A 23,661-nucleotide genomic window follows, 5' to 3' on the forward strand; every position below is an offset into this window, starting at 1 on the left:
CGGTATACTGAATATCTAGCAAGTATGACTGTAACAACAGGCAGCGGCCCACAAATACCGGTCCACACAGAAAGAGTAAACAAACAAGAAGCGTTGTCCCACCCTTTCCTTAATCTGAAATGATGTGTTTTGTGAAATTATATTATGCTTTTACCTGGGGGCCCCCACAGCTCTGATCTACAAGCTGTCAATGTGCTCTTGTAATCACACAGCTTTGTAACTCTGGAGGGGTGACTGACCAACAGAACCTCAGAGATAAAAGGACACTCAGACTTTGTCACAAGCTTGTTCACATGACAAACATAGCAAAAATGTCGAAATCAAGGAAATGTTCTGGTTTCAGAAAAGACAATAACAACATATTTAATGCTGTCTGGCACTGAATTTAACTTCCTTTTTCTTGAAGTCCTCCTTTGCTTAAAATGTGTTTTGCTTACTGTAACTTCACTTGAGTACTTGAGCTTGAGAAGGATTCTCAGTTTAAGAAGTGCACAGATAAAAGTGATTTTGTGATGTTGCCACTAGTTTGGGAGCCAGTCGTGGTCCAGCGTGCAACTTCAACATACACAAGTTTATGGGGAAATCTGAATCCTCCAGTGTACATACACAGTGTGGATTTTTCAAGTGATGAATATGAGAAAGACTTGGATATTCATAGATTTTGGGGAAAAAAAGGAAATACATGGGATTCATATATTGTATCTACAGAATAATCCACCCAACTGCTAAGTTCACTAAGTTCATGTTGAATGGGTTTAGGGAGCAGCTGTGAATGGTAGAAAACTTAAATCACACATAGCATACTACTAATACAATCGCCAACTTCTGAACCCACAAAGGAATCCTTTGAGCTGTTTGGCAGAAAAACAGTCTGGGTGTGTCAATATGTAAAACATCTGGAGGTTTGGAGCAGCACACAACACTCAAATCAGGGGAGCAGTTACTTTAAAAATGAATTTATTTATTAATACAGTGGTATACTTAGAAATGTGTCGCAAAGGAAAAAAAAAACAACAAAAGTTGAACTGAAGACAAATCAAAATAAATAAAAAGAATGTCAGCCACACAGGAGAATAAACTAGTGTTGGGTTGAAGCAGTGTTATCATATCAAAAGAAAATAGTACTGATGTGCCATAATAAATTGTCTATTAGTACAAAAATACATTTCAGGGCACACAATACAGCATCCAGTATCACAAATAAAGGAAGGGACCACTCTTCACAGCAGACCCCCTCAAGTACATCTTTTAAAATCATTTAAACCAAGCACTTCTCTATTTTGTAAATAAGAATAAAAAGTTTTCTGACTGTTAAAAATGCCTTAAGTAGTGTGTGTATATGTTGGTAGAAAAGTTGGACTTATTACTGCTTATGTCAGTTCCAAGGCTCAGGGGTATAACCAGAATACAAACATAACCAATGTAACCGCTTTGTCTTTTTTAACAAACGTTTTCTCTTTTATACAAAATAACAAAGATGTACAAAAGTTCATTTACAGAGAACCAAGGCCATATGCTAGCAATATGTACAGCCACAATTTAAACATCTTCTAGCTTTTTGTATTTCCTCAGACTTCATATGCATAGCAGTAAAAGAAAGCATACCTTTTCATCAGCCTCAATTATTCTCGTGTGCTAAATCCAAGTTCACTGGCTATGAGAAAATGCAGAGACAACTTTTTCTTCCATAGTGATCGCTATAACTGAAGGATCCGATGTTTTTAAAGTTTCACTGAAAAGTTAATATGCAGATAAGGCATCACTGCTTGCAGTGTACGATGGGATTTTCATGTGTTGAACTTAGTAGTAGCAGGCTTCTGGACCTGAGTCATAGCACATGCATAGATCTCTAGACAGCAGGAGTTTGTAAAATCAAGTCAGTATATTTATCTACGGTAAAACATTGCTACAAAACGTCAGTTTTAAACAGAGAGAGCCCCATCTGAACAAACGGGCGTCTGACACTAATACTTAAACCTTCATTCTTCATATTATATTTTTAATCTTTATGATGCCTACGTATTCTTTCATGAGTCAGGCTCAGCATTTCTCAAGTCCTCAGAGATCCTACATGAGTGAAACGCATGACCACAGAACTCACAAACAAAAGTTTTGCATATACCAACTTTGCTGTTTGTGAGTGATATATATATATATATATATTTTTTTTTTTTCCTTACAGTACGCAAAAATCCCGTTGCAATATTAAACAGGTTTCCAAAATTCTCCTTTTTCTTGCACTGCTCTGACCCCTTTACAAAATTAGCTAAAAATGTCAAAATGAGAGTATTCAGTCTGTGCACTGGTCATGCATCCCAACTTCAGTTCCTTTTGTTTAAATAACTTCCTTTTAATCTTTATTTTTTGCAAGCCTTGAAAGCACCGAAAAAAAAATGAAAGAAAAGAACAAGAGTACAGCCTTGGAGATGCTGGACTCCTCCGACTCTCCTTGTGTGTGTGTGTGTGTGTGAGATTTTTTTTTTTCCTTTCTTTTTTTTTTTTTTTTCCAAATTTTGGGCACAGTAAACAATGTGAGAGTATTGAGTTCATACTTCATCAAGCATTGTGCACCCCCGCCACGGTGCAGGGAGCACGGCAGGGGCAACTGAGGTCCCCTGTTTATCACATTCAGTAACAGGCCAGCTGTTGCCCTCTTCAGAAGTGGTCAATGAGCACAGATACACAGTTTGCACCCACCAGGTAGTTTGGATCTCCAGGGAGAGATTTGTTCTGCCATGTTTTGGGATCACCTGCGAGAGACAGAGACATGATGTCAGCTGTTGGAAAAACTCCCTTCGTTTTAAAATACAAGAAAAAAGTTTAAAAAAAAAAAAAAGCAGAAGCTCAAAACAAAACAGGTTTTTCTGTTCCACAAGACTGTTGATTTGGATAATTTAATGCATAAATGAATGCAGGGTATGTCAAGACTTTCTGCTGCTCACCATGAGTTTATGAGATTACTTAATGCTTAATGGATCATTCATTCAATCAGTGTTAACTCGCTGTTATTTGATGCATTCACTTATCTGTCTCTAAATGAGCTAGAATCCAGTTACACAGAAAACAGCCATTTCTGACAAATGCATTTGATCAGCATCTCTGAAAGCACAACAATACCTTTACCTACACATCAGATTTTTTGTTGTTGAAAGAAGTGGAGCATAGCACTGAAGAGGAAGACGTAGTACTGCAGAGATGCCGGTTGACAAATCACGGAAGAATGAACAGTTATCTTTAACGAACGCCACTGATTTTACACATCAAAGACTGTTTACCACGCTTGGGGAGTAGTACTGCATACGTGAATTAATTTCAAACCAAACTATCAGTGGTCGAGTTGCGCTGTGGGCGATGTAGGCGCCAGGTTTTGAACCCTATATCTCTGGTCTCCAGTTCATGTATTGGCATAGAAATTAATGTATAAAGCAAATATTAAGTGATGATTCATTCAGCGTTAACCAGTCACATAAACTCACAGTGACTTTGATATACTTTGATGATACATCATGAATTAATTCATCATACATTATGCATTAGGTAAGCAGGTGTTTTGTGCACTTACTGTAAAATGTTAACTGATTATTTTACTTTACTTAATAAATTAAAATCATGGTCACAGTTAGGGCTGCATACCGAACTTTGGTTCTTTTATGGCACCGACCAAAATGCGAAAAGATGCATTCGAAAGATGCCTTGTTTTTTGGTGCCAAGTTTCAATACCAAGGACTTAATCACGTGATCTGACCTGTAACGTTACACGCAGTAGAGGCATGCAGGAAAAATACTTGCGTGGTTACGGCCATAGACGCGGTTCACGTGTATCTGTGTTATGAACTACTGTGTGTGTGCGTGTGTGTGTCTCAAAGCGGTTTAAAAAAAATGCGACCAAGGCCATAAGTGTGGCTCCATTTTAGCAAGATTGATGCCAATATTGTCCGATGCAATATTTGCAAAAAGGACATCGTTGCTAAGGCCGGCAACACGACCAATTTGATGAAGCATTTGAACGTGCACAGAATCAGTTTAAGAGCAGAAAGTTGCTCTGTGTTCAACTGCACAAAGATTTAAATAAAATTGGTATTAACGAACGATACCCAGCCCTAGACACAGTACAGAAGACACACAAACAGGTAATGGTCAGGCTTTGCTAGTCCATTAATAGAGGAAGATTGTTTCTGAAAACTGACTGAAAATAAACAATGTATCCTCTGTAACAGTTTTACTGGTCAAAGAACTGGACTGGCATGTTAAACAAGTGGGACAACTGATAAATATCAACTACTTTAATAACTGGTAATTGACACAATCTACACATTTTTCTCAGTTAAATGAAAATGAATTGTACTGTCTGTAAAATGTCAGAAAATAGTTAAAAATTGATGATTATAAAATGATATTCAGTTAAATATTGCATAAGCAAATGCTGAGGAACTGGAGGTTACGTTTGGCATTTTGGCTTAAAACAATGAATCCATTATCAAAATGGTGTCAATTAATTTTCTGTTGATGGAATCAAATCAGTCAAGCAATTAATTAATAGTTTGAGCAATAGTTTGATGACTGACAGTTTCTTGATTCTAACTGTTAGATAGCTCAATATAAAAAAAACATAAATGCCCAAACAGCGCATGCATGATAAAGAAAACAGGAAATAAGGAAAACAGATGAGGTGCTTAAAGTGATCCAGACACCAAGAAACTCTCCTCTCTAATCAAAGCCAGCCCACAGACCCCAAAAGGACAGAGAGAGGACAGCGTACCCGACGAGGAGTCGGAGGATTTTAGAGCAAAAGACCAACCATCAGGGGTCATGGACGCACAGTGAGGTAAGCGCAGCTCCACCGGCTTCAGGAACTTGAGTCCATGAGGGCCACACATCACCAGCGGACTTAGCAGCGTTTCTCCTGCACAAACACAAAACAAGATTTAAATTCCACTAATTACACATGGAGGAATTAATGAGCACACAGGATTATCTATTACTCAGTCAAGAGGCAAAATGGAGTCTGCTGCCAGGCCTTCATAGTGTATGAGAATTAACTGCTAACTGACTTTCAAGGTTAATTAAGTAAGTACACTCCCCTGGCACTAAATGTTAATTTAAAACATGGTGACATGGATGTTATTTTATGTAAGAGCAGATAACGGAGTAACCACTGTCTTGAGTGTAAATCAACTATTTACCTGTTCAGGATTTTATATTCATACTGTTCCTCACACAGATATCTAGTGTTCTTTACTTTTGTTTCATTGTGCAACAAAACCAGTGTGAAGTATTAACTGCAGTTATTCGCCAATGTATACAATCTTAAGTAATCCAGCAATCAAATCTATAATTATCTGGTAACGGTGCTGGTAAAACCTTTTTCCTGATTCAGTTAACTGCTTCACTTTAAAAAAATACAAGTATGCACTTAAATCCAACATTGGCTCGAACACAAAAAGTCACAAACTCCCCTGTTCACTATGGTTACTTTTGTCCAAAGTACATCAGCACTTTAAGTTTTTTCCTCAGATGTAATGACTTCTTGGTCCTTGACATATTTAGGATATAAAGAGTCTCTGTATAGCAGTGCAGTTCTGACCTTTCTCCTTGTCGAGGGGGGGCAGGATGCTGTTGTCCCGGCACACCTTGAAGTAAATCTCCTGCTCCACGCTCTCAGGGATGGCACCCTGGGGGATGATGATGCTGACGCCTGTCTCGATGGAGCTCAGGACCCCTCCATTACAGTTGAAGATCCCCCGGGCGGTGGCCACCACCGTGTGTCCTTCATCTTCGTCGTCATCGTCCAGTGCGCTGGGGCTGAGGGGCAGAAGTTAGTATCATCAGTCAAAGTAGCGTAGGCAGAGAATAATGCACAGCAGAGGACATAAGAGAAACCCACTGAGAACAACAACTATCTTTCTGTCTTTCAGCAGCTCAGTGATTACCCTCAGAGAACATACTGCTGCTGCTGGATTTCAAAATTTATGAGCATCTTACCTTACAGGGATGGCCTTGGGGATGGCGTTGATGTTATTGTGCTGGTATTTGGGCCTGTTGTCCATAGTGCGTGTGAAGGTGTCCAGGCCGCTGTCATGATCCAGGGGCTGTGGTGACAGCTGAGGCTTCCCTCCACTGCTGCTCACCACACTGGGCTTAGTGAGGAGTTCTGTCTTCACTTGTGTGTCGTTGGGCAGCAGGTTGTGGTTGAACTTGGGGCTCTCGAACTTGCGCTCAAAGGGCCGGGCTGAGCTGGTGTAAGGCTTGGGGACGTAGCGGTTATAGTTAGTTGGAGCTGGAGCACCGAGCGTCTTAGTGGGTGCTGCATCAGTGCCATTGACTGGGGATTTGTCGGGGAGGCCCCTCGGGGGCAGGTAGCCACCTGGTGTGGGTTCGTCCCTGCTGGCTGGCCTGAGAGCTGCCAGCTCAGGTTTAGGATTGGGTGAGGTCAACGGTTCAGGTATGGAGTTAGCTGGAAATGTGAGGAGGAGGATACGATACGTCTTTGTCAAACTATTATATCCTTGCAATTTAGATAATGCTTTGATTTCATTTATAGTAAGAACAATAATGATTAAACCATAATAAAAATTACATATTAGTTGCAGCCTGAAACAACAGAGGTGACACATTAGTGTATTATTGTCATGACTAGATGACTATGTGGTGACAGGAAACGTTAGGTTTCTTACCGTCATTAGGGCTGAGTTTGGGCAGTGTGTTGGGTGGGATGGTGGAGGCAGGGGGCCCATACTGAGAGGAGGGGCTGATCTGGGGCAGAGGCTCATATCTTTTCTCCACTGGACTCACCTTCTCTACAGACTCAACTCTGCAGCAGGTAGATACAGACAATACACTTAATGCAAACAACCATGACTGTTGATTGATGCGGTTACTGCATCTACAGAGCTCAGGAATTTTGTACATCAGCCAACACTGCTGGCATGAGGTGTGTTGTTATACCTGTTGTACGGGTAGGACAGCTGAGCTGGTTTGGGCAGATCATGGAAGCGGTTGACGCCAGGGGCAGGCTGGCCCATGGCTTTGCTGTCAAAGCTACGGCGATCAAAGTAGGACAACTGCTTCCTGTAGTACTCTTCATCCTCATCTGGGTCATAGTGGTTGGAACGCACTACATCATCCAGAGGTTTAGTATGGGGCTTCTGTGGCTCAGGAGCCCTGCAGAGGAAGCCAAAAGAAACAAGTAAAACAGCTGCAGAGCTTGTAACAGCAGGGACAGACAATAGGATTGACCTAAAGCCAGCTGAACAATATCTAGACAGAAGACATCTCATATATCCTGATTGTCTGAAGTCCTGAAATGATCAAGTACGTTTGAAAGCAATCTGGATATCCGTGGACAGAGTGCTCAGGACAACAGGGAGCATCAAAGTTCTGCAGACTGCTTGTCCTGCTGACATTTAAGTCCCATCTTTTAGTACACATTTGGTGTTTGGATGACTCTGCTCTCACTGCACAGTATGTATGGCTTACTGCACAATGATCTAAGTCCACTAGATGGCACTCAAGCAACAATAAATGAATTCCAAGATGCCTTTGCAAGGATCTTAAGACGTGTCCTTCACCCACCTACTCTGCAGCCTGGGGTGCTGTAATGAGGACTACATACCTATAGGTGGACTTCTCCTGCTCCAGGTTGCTGAGGGAATTAGCTTTGAGGACTGGGCCAGGTGCACTCACAGGTTTAGGAACATCTGCAGGCTGAAAAGCAAAAGAGAGAGTGTCTCTTTAGTGCTTCTCACATCTGATCCAGATTTTTGTTCACATGAATGGACTGCATGCACAAGGAAATCTAGTACTGTGGCTGACAAATACAAAAACAGACAATCATTTCACAAAAACAAGCTTGCATTTTCAAGTCCTGCAGATCTGCAGTTTTTGACAGATATATCTGCTGTGTAGGAAAACATCATCTGGACTCCTTGGAGCTTTGCTAATTATTTTGTGTTGCTTTCAAGCCTTGTGTACCAAAATGCTAATTCTCAAATAGCCCAAAAAGACCTACCTGACATTTAGCTTGATTGAGGTGACTTTGTACTAGGTATTGTTATATATGTTTTTAGTCAGAGTACGGTCCTAAGTAGTTCTCATTCAGTTTCTAGCTCAGAGTACAATTGTTTGTGTTTCTATTATTCTATTTTCTTATATGTCTTTGAGTATTCTTATATTCATCATATATTTACAGATTCATGTGTGACTTGGTAGCTGTACAGCTCTGTGAGGAACGTACCCTGAGTACTGATGACTCTCCTCCCTCTTTAGCCCTGTCCATGGAAACAGACCGTTTATTCTCAAACATCTTGACTCTGTTGAGAACTGACTGTGGTTTCATGGCCGGGTCCTCATCCGGGTCTTCCCTGGGTGGAGGAGGGAGTGGTTTGGAGCCTGGAGTGATCGCTGGCTCACCTGGGGAGGGCAGGGTCTCCGGTTTAGGAGGGGGAATGGTGGATTCAGAGTTTATCATAGGGTCATGTATCCCTGGCTTATAGCCCCGGTTTGGAGGCCCAGGGATGTAGGTGGGCCTCAGACCAGAGTCACCGTAATACTGCTTTGGCGGCTCCGGTGATCGAGGTGAATTAATGGGGAAGCCATGAGGTTCTGCCTCATAAGGAGAGCGGGCATCGTAGCCTGCTGGGGGCGGGGGCGGGGGCTCATCATAACGAATGGGCCCAGGTTTACTGTGGCGTGGTCTGCCATCGTAGCCCACTGGTGAGGCCTCATCATAACGCGGCTGAGGGGGGCTGTAGTCCCTCCCTGGTCCATCCTCATAGGAGGACCGGGGGTTATAGCCCATGGGTTGCTGGTGGCCCGTCTGGTACCCTGTGGGCTGGGAGGACGAGGTCTGCTGGTCATAGGGGGGCCACTGTTCGTTGTAATGAGGCACACGGTTGTCGTAGTGCAGGTGAGAGTCAGTGTTGTGAGGCTTTGGTTCTGCGTAGCCGCCTCCGTCATATCCGTAAGGCGGGTGGTCGTATTCGCGGTATGGCTGTTTGTCCTGGTACGGCGGCTGGTGACTGTAGCCCATAGACTGCTTCAGGCCATGGTTGATTCGCACAGGGTCCTCCATATTGTACAGATCTTTCTTGTACATCTGTGAAGAAACAACACTAAATGAATACATCCATCACATCATCATTTTGAGCTTTTAACAAACCACCATGTTGAAGGACAGAAAGCTGTCAGGGAACAATATTTTCCCAACTCCAGATTAAGAATAACTTGACTTGAGGAACTGAATATCATTAACCAGATTATTAGAAAAAAATCGCTTGACCAATTAATTCAACAAACATCAAGTTTAAGTGCAATTACACAAGCAAACCTTTATCCTTTTTTTAAGAACAGACCTGAATGCCTGTTTGACAAGATGCCTTTCAAGAATGATAATAATCCATATAAACACAACTGGATTTAACACTTTAACATATTTTATAAATAGTGAACTAAAAAGCAATTTGCACATTTCTGAAAGGCCTCATTTCAAACATATGATGTGTAGCCTGTAGACAGCAAATAGTTACAGTACTTCCTATGGAAGAAGGTTGATTTGTTGGCATCTACTCAGCACAAAACTACTTAACAGAGGACATAATGCAGTGTGCTGATGTACGTTTATTGTTCCATAGGGAGAATTGCTTGATGTAAATTATTACCAAGAGTACTGTCTGCAGGTTAGCTTTCATCATGCAACCAACATTCAGTTTGCATCTAATGCAACGTCAAACTACTGGCACTACAACAGACGACACATCTACCACTACGATGCCACTGTAAGTGCTACTATCGTTCATCTACAGAAGAGAGTCAAAGCTGAAAGGAACCCAAAAAACATTAGGAGCCATGCAAAGGAAGTAAGAGGCAACAGTTAGGGCTGGTTGTGGATGTCTTCACCCTGGTCAAAGACTCAGATGTACCAGTCCTTCTGGTCTCCCAGCCCACTGTGGTGCATGTGGACTAGTCTGTCGCACATTTTCTCTGGGAGCCAGAGGCACACAGTGGGCTCAGTGAGTCACACAGTGTGGGCATTTCATGCAGAGAGCGAGTGGAAAGCATGTGCGAGAAGACAGGCAGTTAAAACAGCAGGCTGGGGCCCAGGCCCGGTCCGAGTGGCTGGTGAAACAGCGGGTACCTTTGGTTCTGGACCAGACGGTCCAGACGGGTGGGGTTCGTGTGGTGGTGGTGGGGGCTGAATAAGCTCAGGGGCAGGGCTGGGGCTGCTAAGTGAGTCAGCCTGAGGAGCTGCGGCTGCAGCAGGCGGCTCCTCTAGGTGCATACCCTCTAGCTGTACAGGCTGCTCAACAGCAGGGGGCGCTACCACCGTCGGAGGCAACGAGGGCATGGGCAGAGCCGCCTCATCTTGCTGTGAAGTATTGTTAAGAGACATTTATAACACAGCCTGCCAAGGGCACACAAAGCACAGCTCACCCCAACACCATGATCTTCCTCCTTACACTGAATCAGTTTTACACCAGCCAGAGAATGCACTTACAAAAATGAGGTTAGAATAGATAACATACCAGTAGCTTCTATAACATGTTTTTGACTTAGCAAAGGACATTTAATCTTAACAAAGGTCAGGACACGACACTGAACACAAAGGAGCTATTCCTCCGCTCTGCAGTCATATACTTTTATCCATACATTCATTTCTGAGGGGCGCAGCCTGCAGTGGACTGCCTGCAAAGCTAGATATGAACTTTACCTGCTGTGGCGCAGCCATCTTGAACCCAGCTGGGTCTATGCGACTGGCTGGGTCAGGCTGCACAGGGTGCTGGTATCCAGGGTAACCAGGGGTGTCCTGAATTACAGGTGGGTCTTCTCGCACAGGCTCTGAAGAGCGTGTGATGGCGGGCTCCGTGGGCAGGCCCACTTCATCATTCAAAGTCTCATCAAGCTCCTGGTCTGTGTACGCTCCACCCTCTGTGTCTGTGTCCTCATAGTCTGAAGTGTGGCGGCTGTCTGTGCTATACATGGAGTATTCACTACCTGGCGCTGACAGGTAGGACAGACGGTCATCGTGGATATCCAAGTCATCCTCTGTAGTACCATCCGCCTGAGCAGAGCAGAGAAACTGTCACCTCATGGCTGACTAAGTCAAACAGGACTCAAATAATGCTGTTAAATGTGGTGGAATAGAACAACACTTGGCCAGTTTCTCTCACCTTGCCCTCTGACACCCACACCAACTGGTTCTGCTGTTGCTGGATTGTTTCTTTCAGAGCTCCGTACCAACCATCATTCATATTGTTCAAGTTGATGGTGGCTAGAAGGGAATATTTCGAGTTGCAGTCACTTCATCAAGAATATAACATGTAAAAGAGACGATATATATTTTAAATTTACTGTGTTTTAATACTGTGCCTACTCACTGGTGAACAGGTGGTGATTATTCTTCCTCAGTTTGATGGCTCGCTCATAGAGCTTCCTGGCGCTCTTCCTGGACTCTGGACACAGTCTGGTCCTCATGTTCTTCACACCCTGCTTATTATCAGGATTTAGGAAGACTACAATCGGGTACCACTGAGCATAGTTCAGCCTGTCCACAGCATTTGGAGTGATGTCCAGAACAGCATGTTTGTCCTTCATGGGATAAAGACATTAAAGAAGAAAGATGAAGCGTACATATCTGTGGTCAAAAATCTATGATGTATTTTACATGATAAAAAGGAGGCATACTCTGTCAATGATCTGCTTTATGGTGTGAAGACGAATGATTCCTGAACTACGCTGGTCTGTTCCTGCATCTCTTGGTTCACTCTCTGGAAAAGACGGTTCAAGAGATTTATAAAGAAACATTTCTGAGTACAGATTTGTTGTTGATTATTATTGTCATCAAAAGATTTGCAACACAATGCATTAAAACATACTTGCAAGTTCAAAAAGATCTGGCTCTTCTCTGGAGAGTTTTTCTCGAGCGACATCAGCAATGGGTCCAAAAATTACAACTGGCCTCAGGAAACCAGCTGCACAAGAAAAAAATAAACAAAAAAATAAAATAAAAATAGTCTCACATTGACATACTGTACAGCCTGGAAGACATGATCAGATTCCTCACCCTCTCTTAGTACGACTCTTTCATAAGCTGGGAACTTTGTTTGGACTGGCTGGGAGGAGAGGTCTTCTCTGCTCTTCCTCAGGTTCCTCTTCGAGCTGCGAAGACCGCGGAACCTCCAGAAGTCGGCCCTGTCGCCACCTGCTGTTTTGGGGAGAGTGTATTGCACGCTGGAGAGCTGCTCCGCTCTGTTGACAAATGGCAGAAAGACAAGTTCTTAGTGTAACACAAGTTAATAGATGTGTCATAAACTTGGCACAGCTTACCTCAACACTGCCAATACCTAAGGACATTACATGGCAATGATAATCATAACAAATGTAAGACGAATGGGGGGACTGACGGTCTACTGTTGTGACAAACATTTATCCAGCATGTCACTCACTGAAATAACTGATGTGCAGTTCAAGGCAAAGCAGACACGTCTGTTAGGATGTGGTCACCTGTTTTTGTTGGGGATGATGCCCCTCTCCACCTCTTGGTGGTTCTTGCCGATGCGAATAGCCAGCCAGGAGCCCAGCTTGCCGTTGTAGAGGGTGTCCACCACACGGAACACCTCACCCTTGTTAAAGCTTAACCCATAGGGAGATTCCTTCTCATACTCAAAGTGCGTCCGGATGTAGAAGGAATCGCCGACATCTGACTCCACGATCCGCCGATATACTTAACAGGAAAGAGCAGTGAGTCAAAAACACTGGGCCAATGCAACCTCTAGAACTGTACTTCTTATCTCCTCTCCTTACTCACTTCACTTACCATCTTTCTTCTTCTGGGCCAGAATGGTGACCTCTTCACCTTTAGGAAGGTCCAGGAGGAACAGCACTGCCTCCTCTCGGATTATGTTTGCAAAATCTACATTGTTTACCTGGAATTTAGGAAAACAGAGGTTGATGTTTTATGTTTACCACAGAATAACTTGAGGAATAGACTTTATTGTACACAGGGTGCATGACAGAAAACATATATCTCTGTTTAGATAAAGGTTTACATAGCTCTTCCTGTTCTCAGCATTGCCTGGGTAACTGCAGTTTTTACTGCACTGCAAGAACTCAGGCCATTCGTCATTATACTTGGAGAAAAGAGGAGGAGGTACAAACAGCAAGATATATGACTGTGAGGAAATGGGACAAACACAGCAAGAGGAAACACAGTTTTTTTGTGTGGGCTCCCTCGGGGCCATTGCTAAGAGACCGGCCAGGAGGCACAGGAATTTTGGAGCAGCTAGTGTGTAAAACCATGAATAAAAAAGGGAAAAGCTTGAGGATGCATATCTCATAAAACATGGCTGTTTACAGATGCCATAAAAGGTACCCATTGGGTAAAACAAAAAGAATAAAAAATGATCCTTTGAAGCACGGGACCGATTCAACATACAACTTTTTGCAATCTCTTTTACACCAACTTTTAAATCATAAAACAAGGACTTGATTTCAGGTGTCAGCTTATACACTTGCTGTGTTAAAAATAAAGTAACTCACCCTGAGAATTTGGTCACCCTCCTCCAGGCCCTCCTTAGCAGCTGGGCTATCCTCCAGCACTCCGGCTACAAAGATGCCCACGTCATTCCCTCCAGCCAGACGCAGTCCCACGCTCTCCCCCTTCTTGAACTTCACCAGTTTCATGCTCGGCCTGTGGACGAAGACAAGAGTTAGGCCGATTTCTTTGACGCAGCATCATTTCATGGAATTTTCCTTTCTATGAATACAAACTGCACTTTATGAATAGTTAAGTTACTCTTGCTTGCCAGCCAGGTCTCACTCTCTTTTTTGATACACTTGGCTCTTTTGAGCTTACAACAGCAAATATGTAAAATGGTGCTGTAGGAGAAAGATAGAATCCTTGAGAACATTTGAATACATTTCAATATTTTTGCTAAAGACCAAAATGACCAGAGTAAACTGGCGGTATCATGCACAAACACTGGTAGTTGTGCAACCAGTGATATTAAAAGCTGCTTATTCAACTTGCCAGCAAACAAGTACATGCCATGTAAAACACCTCTAAACAGCACTGAATTCTAAGCCTTGTGGCATACTTTGAATAAATAACTGAGGGAAGGATGTGCATGAGAGAACTGAAAAATGTCAACTGCATTTCAAAGATGTGCTGTTGTCACGCTAACTGCAGGTTAAATTGTTTTCCTCACAGCTGTCTTCTCGTTTTAATAAAGTAAACTGAGAGTTTATGAAGCTTATGAAGGCACTCACAAAGATCACTTTGTAGACTTTCTGAAGCTTTTTATATTAGGACATATTACTATCAGTCATTACCGCAGAATGCTATCATCATGGGCAGCACTTGGCACAGGGGCATCAGAAGGACTGACTGGCAGGTCTACATCTGGCTGTCCAGGCTGAGCATACACTGGCTTGGGCTCTGAAGAAAAACACACACAAGCTCATGTTGTTAATGTGGACAGACGATGAACATGTAAGCAGCACTGTGCACGTTAAAAAAACAAAGGAATCCTCCCCCAGACACTGTCACGACTTGCTGCAGATACATGCATTTCACTGAGAACAAGTACACTAATAAAAACGCAAATATTCAAAACCACGCATACAAACACAGACACAAGACACACAATGTCCTGAGCAGGGAGGTCAAACAGAAAGGCAGCAGAATGCTGCGGGCTGGGGAGGAACGTCAGACTCGATCAACTCATACGGTTTATTTTCACTTGGCTCCAGGCAAACTCAGCCAGGCTCAGCAGGCGTCTGGATCTAACTTTTTTGGTCATTGTGCTTTTAAAAAGGGCAAAAATGACTGGTTCAGACAAGATTTCTTTTTAGTATGATGAAGCCATTTAATGCTCTGCTGCAGGCAGGGAAAATACATGCTGTTGTTTACAAATCTCACAAGTGTGTATGTGAGAGAGATTAAAATTGTGATTGGTAGCGCTTACATAAAGACACAACATCTGGTTTAATAGCTGATGGTTGTATCTCTGACCTGGGAGTGGCGGGAGCTGTTTCTCCTCTCTGGCAATGGTCGACTCCTTCGGTTTGGGTAGAGGAACCTCCTCTGCTAGCTTCGCTGGCGTCGACGCCGGCTTTGAGAGCCGTTCGTCATCACGACTTCTGTGACTGCAGACAAAAATAGACGTTTTGTACAGTTTATCTTTAGAAAATGAAGACATAAGATTATAAATAGTGTATTCTGGAGATGTAGATCTTGGGGGCAACAGGAAATCTTTGAGGCTACAACATCTTGTACACTGGCTAAGAAAAGAAAAACAGGTGAAAAGAACAGCTCGAGTCTAAAGCTGCATCTTAGTCTTGAAGGTCACCACTTTGTCTCTCCACTCTTTTGTGGTCTATTTTTAGAGCAGCTTATCTAAGGTGTCAGAGTGGATTCTGTCCTGCAGGTGAATTTCTCTGTGAGGCTCTGGCTTTAGACCAGCAAAGGTTTGACTTTGATGCCAGTTTTTGAAACATTAAGGCCGTGTAAACTGAAACACACTGACTCAGGCCAATTATGAGTCAGATAATTGTAAATGATGACAGAATTTCCCTGTGTTTTCAAAAATGCTAGCATTCCCAATGTGTTTCAAATGAGAACTCAGAAGAGAATGAAAGTAAGCAAAGCAGGCTGCCTGGTGGTACGGCTCTATGGCTGTGACTTGGATCTCCTGGTCACATGCCTGCTCACAGCTTTACTGGCAAACACTGCTTTATTCACAGACAGGGTAACAAAGTAACCATGAAGGACCCTGTTTGAAGTGGCTGAAGAAGAACAAACTTTTTTTTCAGACCATTCTGAAGGAGGTCCAACTTCTAACTGCCAACTTCCTGAACTGAGAGAAAAGATCACAGGTCTCAGATCAGGTTTAGATAAATAAAAACATCCTGTTCCAACATCTCCTTCCTGTTAATTAAAATATTTAATCTTGATGTGTCATCAGGAAATTATTAAAACACATTTTTTGCTTTTTGCATTTTTGACACACACACAATACATACAAGAGACAATCTATGTTACAGAAAAGAGTGACCAAAATGGAGGCAGACAACTGCAGATATGAGACGGTACAACAGCTGAGCCACATGTAAAAGAGGAGACAGGTGACACTGATTGTTAGTGATGGCCTTTTGTTCCTTCGCTGTCGGAGCCATATTGTCCTTGTGCCAAACATGCGGTTTGTCCACCAAAAACACTGAAGAGAGACAGAGATCCTGTGACACTTTCACTCAGTCATCTCAAGTCAAAACAAGAGGTGTCACTGAATAATTGATATTGTGTAAGGTCATTTCAGCAATATTTGATCAGGTTATCATTTGCTGTTACACAAAACACTGATTTTTAGTCATCATTCATAATTTCTCTATTGGAATGATGGCTGTGAGTAAAAGTTAACACCTGAAACTAGATCTAACTGTCTAAATCTATTCTAGTTACTACCACTATATTAGTAACTATTCACTCAGCGTAATGAGTGATGACTTACGGTATTCTCCAGCTGTTGATATGTAGAAGGAATAAAAGGGCAGACAAATCTCATTTAATGTCAGTGTTGATGAGACTATACTCACACGTCTTGACACAAACTGATGCATCAAAACAGCTTTGTTCAAAACTCAAGATGACCTTCAACTGCAGACACAAAGCAGTGTGGGTTAAGCTCTGAACTTTTACACCGAGCAGAGCCAAGTCCCGGTTTTGCACTCAATCCCAACTTTGACTAAGATTGACTGTTTTGCAGCTTAGCAGTTGACTGTTATTTTCCCCCGGTCAATAAGCAGTGTGAAAGGGGAACAACTGTGGTGCTCTATTGAGTTTAAACGAAGAATTAATGAGGTACTTTCAAACAAGGTTACAGTCAAAAAAGTGCTGAATGGGCTGATGGCTGGTATTAGCCCAAACATAAAATCGAAAGTCCTTTACAACCCAAAAAACTTAAATTTTGACAGACAGAAACACACACACTATAGCAAGATCCATTATGTAACAGGTGTTTAAATATTATTTTAATTATTGATTATCTGCAAAATAATACTGTTTAGTCTAAAGAAAGATCGAAAATCTCAAACATCAAACAGCACACATCTCTACCTACCTACCATAGTGATGTCATCAATTTGTTTGTTTTCCCAAATAAAATGAAATGCTACAAATGATGTTTACATTTAACAAGACAAAGAAAAGCACAAAATCGTCAAAACTGCTAGAACTTTGAAGGTGTTCGGCCTTATGCTTTAAAAATTTCTGCTTCAAAAATTGCTTAATTGTTTCAATTCTACATTAAACACATGAAAAACAATTCCCCTTTAATTAATCAAAGTTTGCCATCCATTTGCAGTCATTAAGTGGTCTCTACTGAGATGTGTTCTCTCTCTTTCTTTTTTTTTTTTTGGTTGAAATCTGATTTATCAACTGGATTGCTACTTTTAGTTACTGTATATGTAAATGACACAAATTATAATTCTACACATATCCCCCTACTGCATGTCATTCACAGCAGCTAAAAAAGCTAAAACATAAATCTGTGGAGGGATGGTCTTTACCTGCTATTGCTGATTTGTGGGGGCGAGTGTCTGGAGTGGTCTGAGGGTTCAGATCGCCTGTCTGGAGAGCGGGAGCGGCTGCTACGATGTCTGTCATGCGATCGATTGGAATGGTCAGATGCCAGAGAATGGATATCTGAAATGTCTGATCAAACAAGAGCCACTGTTCAATGACTGAACTCTGAAATACACACTGACAAGTCTGGCTTTTAAGCTGCGCCCCATTTTAACTGAATCCAACACTTAACACCAGTCTCACCGTCTCTGTCAGAGGCGTTGGCTGAGGGAATGCTGTCATCGAGGTCAGGGATGTTCAGCAGGGTTGCCCTCTCGTCCCTCTGAACAACCATTTTTAGCTTGCCCTTTGACCTTTCTATCAGCTTCTTGGCGTCTATCAAGGAGAGGTTCTCTGTCACTGTGCCATTGATCTGAGAATATTGGGTGGGGGGAGGAGACTATTAGCCAAGACAAGACAAAGATCATTTTTACACAGCCACAGAATTTGAATTAAAAACAAGAAATAATATAATTATGTCTTTGTTTCATATTTTGATTCAATAAAAAGATCATATGAGACATTAAGTTTGTTTTAAGGGCAGAAGATCAAATGCAAATTGACTGCAAAGCTAATTGTGTTTGTCAGGGAGAAAATCAATTTGGAAAGCTATGAGAGGGAGCCGACAGCAAAATTACATCAAATAATCATTTTAATGCTTGCATTCAAAGAAAGTAACATAACTTGTGAAAGAGCTTTATGTGAGAGATGACTGGTTAAGAAAAGGTTCTGCTCCGAAAATTCCCAGTAACTGAGCAGGTTACACTATAACTGTTATGCAACATGAGATAAATATAATATATAGTAGAGAACAATACACAGCAGCAGTACAAATTATTGGTTCTTTTTTCCATCTCCATCAAAACCAAAAAGGAAAAGAGGACATAATATAACATTTTCAGTAGTTTCATTCAATTTTAATATTTTATGATGTTTGCATATAAAATGTTTATCAGGCTTCTTGTCTCCATCCCCCACACTCTATCTCACCTTCAGTACAACATCCCCTTCCTGGATGTTGCCGTCCCTGGCTGCCAGGCTCTCGGGGGAAATGTCCTTGACAAAGATGTGGCTGGCCAGGCGCAGGCCATATTCTGCTTACAAAGTGAACGACAGCAACAAAGATGATGTTAGCACAGAGTTCACGTGACCACACCACACTGACCACACTTTGCTGACAGCCGCTGCTCCCACTGGGATTAACAGTACTGATTAAAGAAGATTAATTGCTCTTCTGCTTAGATTTACTTGAGTTAACTTGGATTTTGCTGTGGCTGGCAAGTTTTGTTTACTCTGGCGGTTAACCAATGCTGATTTGGAGGTCTTATTCTCTTTTAAAAGTCTAGCTTACTGGTAATAGCTGTGTAGATAAAATGGCAGGTGATTTCCTGGATTATCAGCGACCATAACTGGTTCAAAAACCTCCCTTTTCATCCCCGACTTTGTGAGCCTCACCTTCATTTTTGCGGGATTTGACAAGCGTGACCTTGGCAGGACGCGGAGGCAGGTTGTGTGAGCGGCGGTCTGAGCGTGGGGAGAGACTCCTCTCCCGCGAGCCGCTGCGCTCACGTTCCCGATCCCTTCGCCCACTGCTCCGGCCACTGCGCCTACCCACGGCCCCGCCCACGCCGCTGTAAGCACCGCTGCGTCCGCTCCGTGTCTCGTATATCTCTTCATCGTAGCTGTCCTCTTCTTCGTCGTGCTCTGACATAGTTTCCCTCTCTCCTAGGCGGCCCATGGGGACATGCACCTTCCTCTTCCGTCTGATTGTCTAAACAAGGGAAAGAAGATATGAGATCAGCCTGACGACCTCTAGATGAGTCTACATGTACATACATGTTAAAACAAATATGACAACACATTGTAGTTCCTGGTTTTAGTTTTACGTTACTCTCTAAAGATATTCACAGAGAAACATCAGCACTCACAATTTTGGCAATTTTCCCACTTTTACGAAGCTGCTGGACTGCGTACGCGTGCTCCACATTGTCCATGGAGACGGCATTGACCATAACGACTCTGTCATTTTCCCTAGAGAGAGGTGACATCAAGAACAGACAAGCTGGAGTCCTTCTGTAGCAGGCAGGGTAATCTAATACTAATAACTAGCAATCTGACCAGGCTGCCAATAACAAACAAAATCTTACTGCAGTAGGCCTTCCGCTGGGCCTCCTTTCAGCACGTCTGAGATGACAATGGAGGTCTCGCCACTCTGAAAATGAGGGTTATCCCGACCTCCTGATATGGCTATCCCGAAGCCAAACCCTGGTGCCTAGACACAGAAAAACAAATACATTAGCACACTGATTTAGCTGTCTGCATGGATTGCGTGATACCAGTTATAAAAGTGTGGTTAACACCTGCTTGTACATTACATACAGGATGTGGAAGAGAATCATGCAGAAGAAAAGTTCTGTGATAATTCCTGTGTTTTGTCTTTTCTCTCAGAAACTGCGTAGACAAGACGTGATCCAGAGGAGAGGGGAAAGAAAGAGAATGAAGGGATGGGGGATGGGACAAAGACAGGAAGACAGACAGACGGGGCAGACAAAAATCGGGACGAGACTCAGGTTTCAACATTCTATAGACAGATGTAGAGAGCATCTGAGGGATACAGAACAGATACCTACCCTGTGTAGTGTAACTGTGTGCTGTTCCCAAATGACAGTCTCCTCCATTGCTGCACACTGGAAGACAGAAATAGCATGTGATTAGCATCAGATCCAAAGATTCAAAGTAAATGACTGGCTAATCATCCCATGACCAAAGTGACACAAACTGATTGACACTGTGTGTGTCACTTGGGAAAAAAGGAAGGAAAAAAACAACAAAAACAGTCATGTGTCCTGCCAAAGTTTCCTTAAGTAAAACACTAAATACCCTTGTTCAAAGTAATTTTACATCTTTGCTACAGCTGTCAAATATATATATTTTTAACACTTATGGCCTTAAAACAGCTGTTGTCAAGAAAGCAAAAATAATTATTCAAACTGATGAAGGTGGGAGTGTAAACTTTTGTTCAAGGCAATTTGCTCCTAAAACAGATGTGCACAGCGCTTATAACAATTTAACCTCAATCCAAGTCATCTTCTTTTAAAATAACAATGTAGGTGTTATCTAACTAGCTTTGTAATGTGTAAACGTGTTTCTACACCGCTGTATGTCCAGTTAACCCCTTTCCAGAATCCTTCACATCAATCTAAGTAAAGAAGTACTGTAATGCTTCAGATTGTGTCTGATTTTACTGTCATGAGAGATTTTGGTTTTACTGAATTTGCATCACTCATGCATTTCAAATAAAGGACTACACTGCCAAATACATTATATTAAACTACTAAGTCTAACAGTCTAAAGCCATACACATTCTGAGAGACAACAGTAATTGACTGAAGCCCATTTCCACTGCATTCCCTCTGCTAAGTTAAGAGGTCTTATTAAAAGAGGAAAGCAGCCCCAGTGTTTCTGGGCTCTCCACAGGCGAAATTTGATAAGGATGCAAACTGTCACAACCACTACACAAATTGAGAGCTGTGCTCAGCAGGTTATTGAGTTTGTTTCAAGTTTTACACTGTTGCTTATTTGCAGTGATGCAGATAGCACCGTGTTGTGCTCAGTTTTATTTGCAGCACACTCACACATTGCCAAACAGACCACACACCGTCAACATACTGGTGTCACTTTCCTTTATAGTAGGTCCACAGTATGAGGTCCCACGTTTACTATGCACCGAATACAACAGGCACAATAATAAACATTGTGATAGATACAATGAGATTCCACTGACAGTAGGTCAGAAATGAAAGCACACTCGCCGTCACATTAACAACCAGAGAGGATAAGATGAAGGTCGACTCATTCAGCTGTTAGGTCAGCACTGTCCTCTGCGCTCCACCGCTCATTTCTTATCTTATCTCTTTTTCTATTTTATTTCACCTCCGCCACAATCTCACGACACATTAGACATTTAATGACTGCATATAAAATACTATCAGGTCCATTCCTCTGGGGCAAATTACAACCCACATCACAGCACCTAATGCAATAACCCCCATTTGTCATGTAAATTGATCCCAGGTCTGTGACCTTAATAGGTGAGACTATATCACACATTTCCCTCCTGCTTTGCTGGTAATTTCTCTGACACTTCCAACACTTACAATAAGGCCACCTGGGCAGAAAACTCATGGAGAATGATCTCATGTTGCGGCACATTAAAGGGCGATGACAGATGAGCAAAGGGAGATGAGCCTAATATCAAAAGCAGTATCAGTTCCAATGTTTAGACCCTCAGCTGACATTTGCCAGCGTGTTGGCAGCTTAAAACCCAAAACATCTAGCAAGTGTCAGTCTAGCTTCTTGTTGATGAACACTGTGTATCTACATCAGTGTGACAACCTGCTAATGGTATGGCTATCAAGTTCCCAAAAGTGATAATGATGGCTACATTTTGGAAGAGCTACAGGCAAAAAAAGAAAGAAAAACAACAGTTCAAACAAGCATCTGTTTATTTTAAAGGAAAAAAATGCTCTACTTTGGTTTTGTATGTTGGAAAAGATCAGTCTGAGGTAGTAATAACCTGACTGTCTCTGTTGCTGTCCTGTTTATTGTTTTACCACCCAGGCTTCCTTCAACACATCGTCCTCCTTATGTCTGTCGTGACCTGTCGGCCAAGTGCCAAACGTTAGCTAGCGTCTGGGAATACAGGCAGCTGAATAAATCGCCACAAGTGGCCCCAGACATTCTCAGCTTGGCAGCAAAAGTCACAAAATGCTCAAGCAGCTTATGGTGGGGCTCACAAAAAGGGGCCGGACAAAAGTTTGAACAAGGGAACTCCTCCTGGCCTTTTACATTGAATGCACTGTACTTGAGAAAGGGAAAAAAGACATCTGAATATTAACAAGACTGCTGAAAAACAGACGCATGAATTCTCACTGGAAAGTTTGCTCTTTGGGAAGGAGGATTTATGTCTATGTCTTCTTGATCAGCACTGTGGAAATGCTGATGCGAAGAACTCTAAATTTCATCTAAATTTATAGAGGGTTTGCCATTAAACTGAAAAGTTATAGGAGGTACTTGTTTACAGTTGACATTCCTACTTTCAGAAATTCTTTATGGGCATTAATGGAGCATAACACAAACATGCACACACATAAGCATACAATGTTCAGGCCCTGTGTTGCAGCAGGGTTGTGAGAAATGTGATTTTGTTGTCTGGAAAATATGATTAGAGAATGCTTACGATGCTGGAGCCAATACAAATAAATCACCATAAAATTAATGGAATGTAAAATCCCAAATGAAGCAAAACAGGAGGAATCGAAAATGGAGTAAAAACTAAACAGAATTTAGAAGGGGAAAAAAAACAAACAAAAACAGATTTAGCAGGGTCCTGCAGTGTGCATCTCCAACCCTCCCCCTCTCTCTTCTCTCTCTCTCTCTCTCTCTCTCTCACACACACACACACACCTTTCACTTTGAAGGGATGTAATTTTGCTTGCTCCTCCTGCAGAGCTTGTTGCTCTGGTAACAGAGGGGGAACAGTGTGGTGTTGTTCAAGTGGCCTGACATTTTCAGGCCGTGTCTGAAGGTTCCTCTCAACTGAGGAAGGTTTAAAAAAGACACAGCTGAATTAATTTGAAAACAAAAGCCTTTTTTACATTTTAGATGAGCCCTGTTTACTTCTTGCCACATGTATATCTTAACGCTGTCTGGACTAAAGGCCTGACATTTGTCAAACACAAACACGCTACCACTTTAGAATGCCTGCGGGAAAAGTGGGAATTAACAAAGATAAACAACAAAATGCTTTGTAGAACAATAACACAATAAAAGAAAAAATGGATATTCTGTGTAATGTATTCATATAGCATTTAGTCTCTTGACCAAACCAACATTTCAGAACCCAATTCAGAGCCTATGACCCTAATCTCAACAGGAAAGATAACGTAAGACAAAAAAACAGAGCAGTTTCTCAGTTTGATTCAAGCTCTGAAGACTCTGCACAGCTCCTGTATACACTTTGCAGAGAAGTCACATCAGCATCCAGT

At 42.2% G+C, this 23,661-nt stretch overlaps 1 protein-coding gene across 10 annotated transcripts in view; it reads right to left on the reverse strand.

Moving 5' to 3' along the window:
• Nucleotides 1–940: 940 nt before the first annotated feature.
• The window catches only part of tjp1b (tight junction protein 1b), a 54,341-nt gene continuing 31,620 nt past the window's right edge, over nt 941–23,661 (reverse strand). For 5 of the 10 annotated variants that reach the window (XM_018666308.2, XM_051073292.1, XM_051073293.1 and 2 more), the window contains 27 exons: nt 20,245–20,301; nt 19,762–19,886; nt 19,543–19,645; nt 19,070–19,385; nt 18,605–18,711; nt 17,819–17,987; nt 17,560–17,704; nt 15,008–15,141; nt 14,326–14,431; nt 13,534–13,684; nt 12,812–12,920; nt 12,499–12,718; nt 12,059–12,243; nt 11,871–11,966; nt 11,680–11,762; nt 11,373–11,583; nt 11,166–11,266; nt 10,706–11,056; nt 10,133–10,363; nt 8,234–9,094; nt 7,613–7,704; nt 6,946–7,161; nt 6,675–6,811; nt 5,983–6,454; nt 5,585–5,802; nt 4,760–4,903; nt 941–2,750 (listed from right to left, as the gene is read on the reverse strand). In XM_018666308.2, the coding sequence (XP_018521824.1) occupies nt 2,656–2,750; nt 4,760–4,903; nt 5,585–5,802; nt 5,983–6,454; nt 6,675–6,811; nt 6,946–7,161; nt 7,613–7,704; nt 8,234–9,094; nt 10,133–10,363; nt 10,706–11,056; nt 11,166–11,266; nt 11,373–11,583; nt 11,680–11,762; nt 11,871–11,966; nt 12,059–12,243; nt 12,499–12,718; nt 12,812–12,920; nt 13,534–13,684; nt 14,326–14,431; nt 15,008–15,141; nt 17,560–17,704; nt 17,819–17,987; nt 18,605–18,711; nt 19,070–19,385; nt 19,543–19,645; nt 19,762–19,886; nt 20,245–20,301 (5,235 nt within the window). In that variant the 3' untranslated portion in view covers nt 941–2,655. The remainder of the gene's footprint in view (nt 2,751–4,759; nt 4,904–5,584; nt 5,803–5,982; nt 6,455–6,674; nt 6,812–6,945; nt 7,162–7,612; nt 7,705–8,233; nt 9,095–10,132; nt 10,364–10,705; nt 11,057–11,165; nt 11,267–11,372; nt 11,584–11,679; nt 11,763–11,870; nt 11,967–12,058; nt 12,244–12,498; nt 12,719–12,811; nt 12,921–13,533; nt 13,685–14,325; nt 14,432–15,007; nt 15,142–17,559; nt 17,705–17,818; nt 17,988–18,604; nt 18,712–19,069; nt 19,386–19,542; nt 19,646–19,761; nt 19,887–20,244; nt 20,302–23,661) is intronic. The other 5 variants (XM_018666309.2, XM_051073288.1, XM_051073287.1 and 2 more) reach the window with 5 other exon arrangements.

This window comes from Lates calcarifer, linkage group LG10 (assembly GCF_001640805.2).
Source record: "Lates calcarifer isolate ASB-BC8 linkage group LG10, TLL_Latcal_v3, whole genome shotgun sequence".
NCBI classification, from domain to species: domain Eukaryota; kingdom Metazoa; phylum Chordata; class Actinopteri; family Centropomidae; genus Lates; species Lates calcarifer.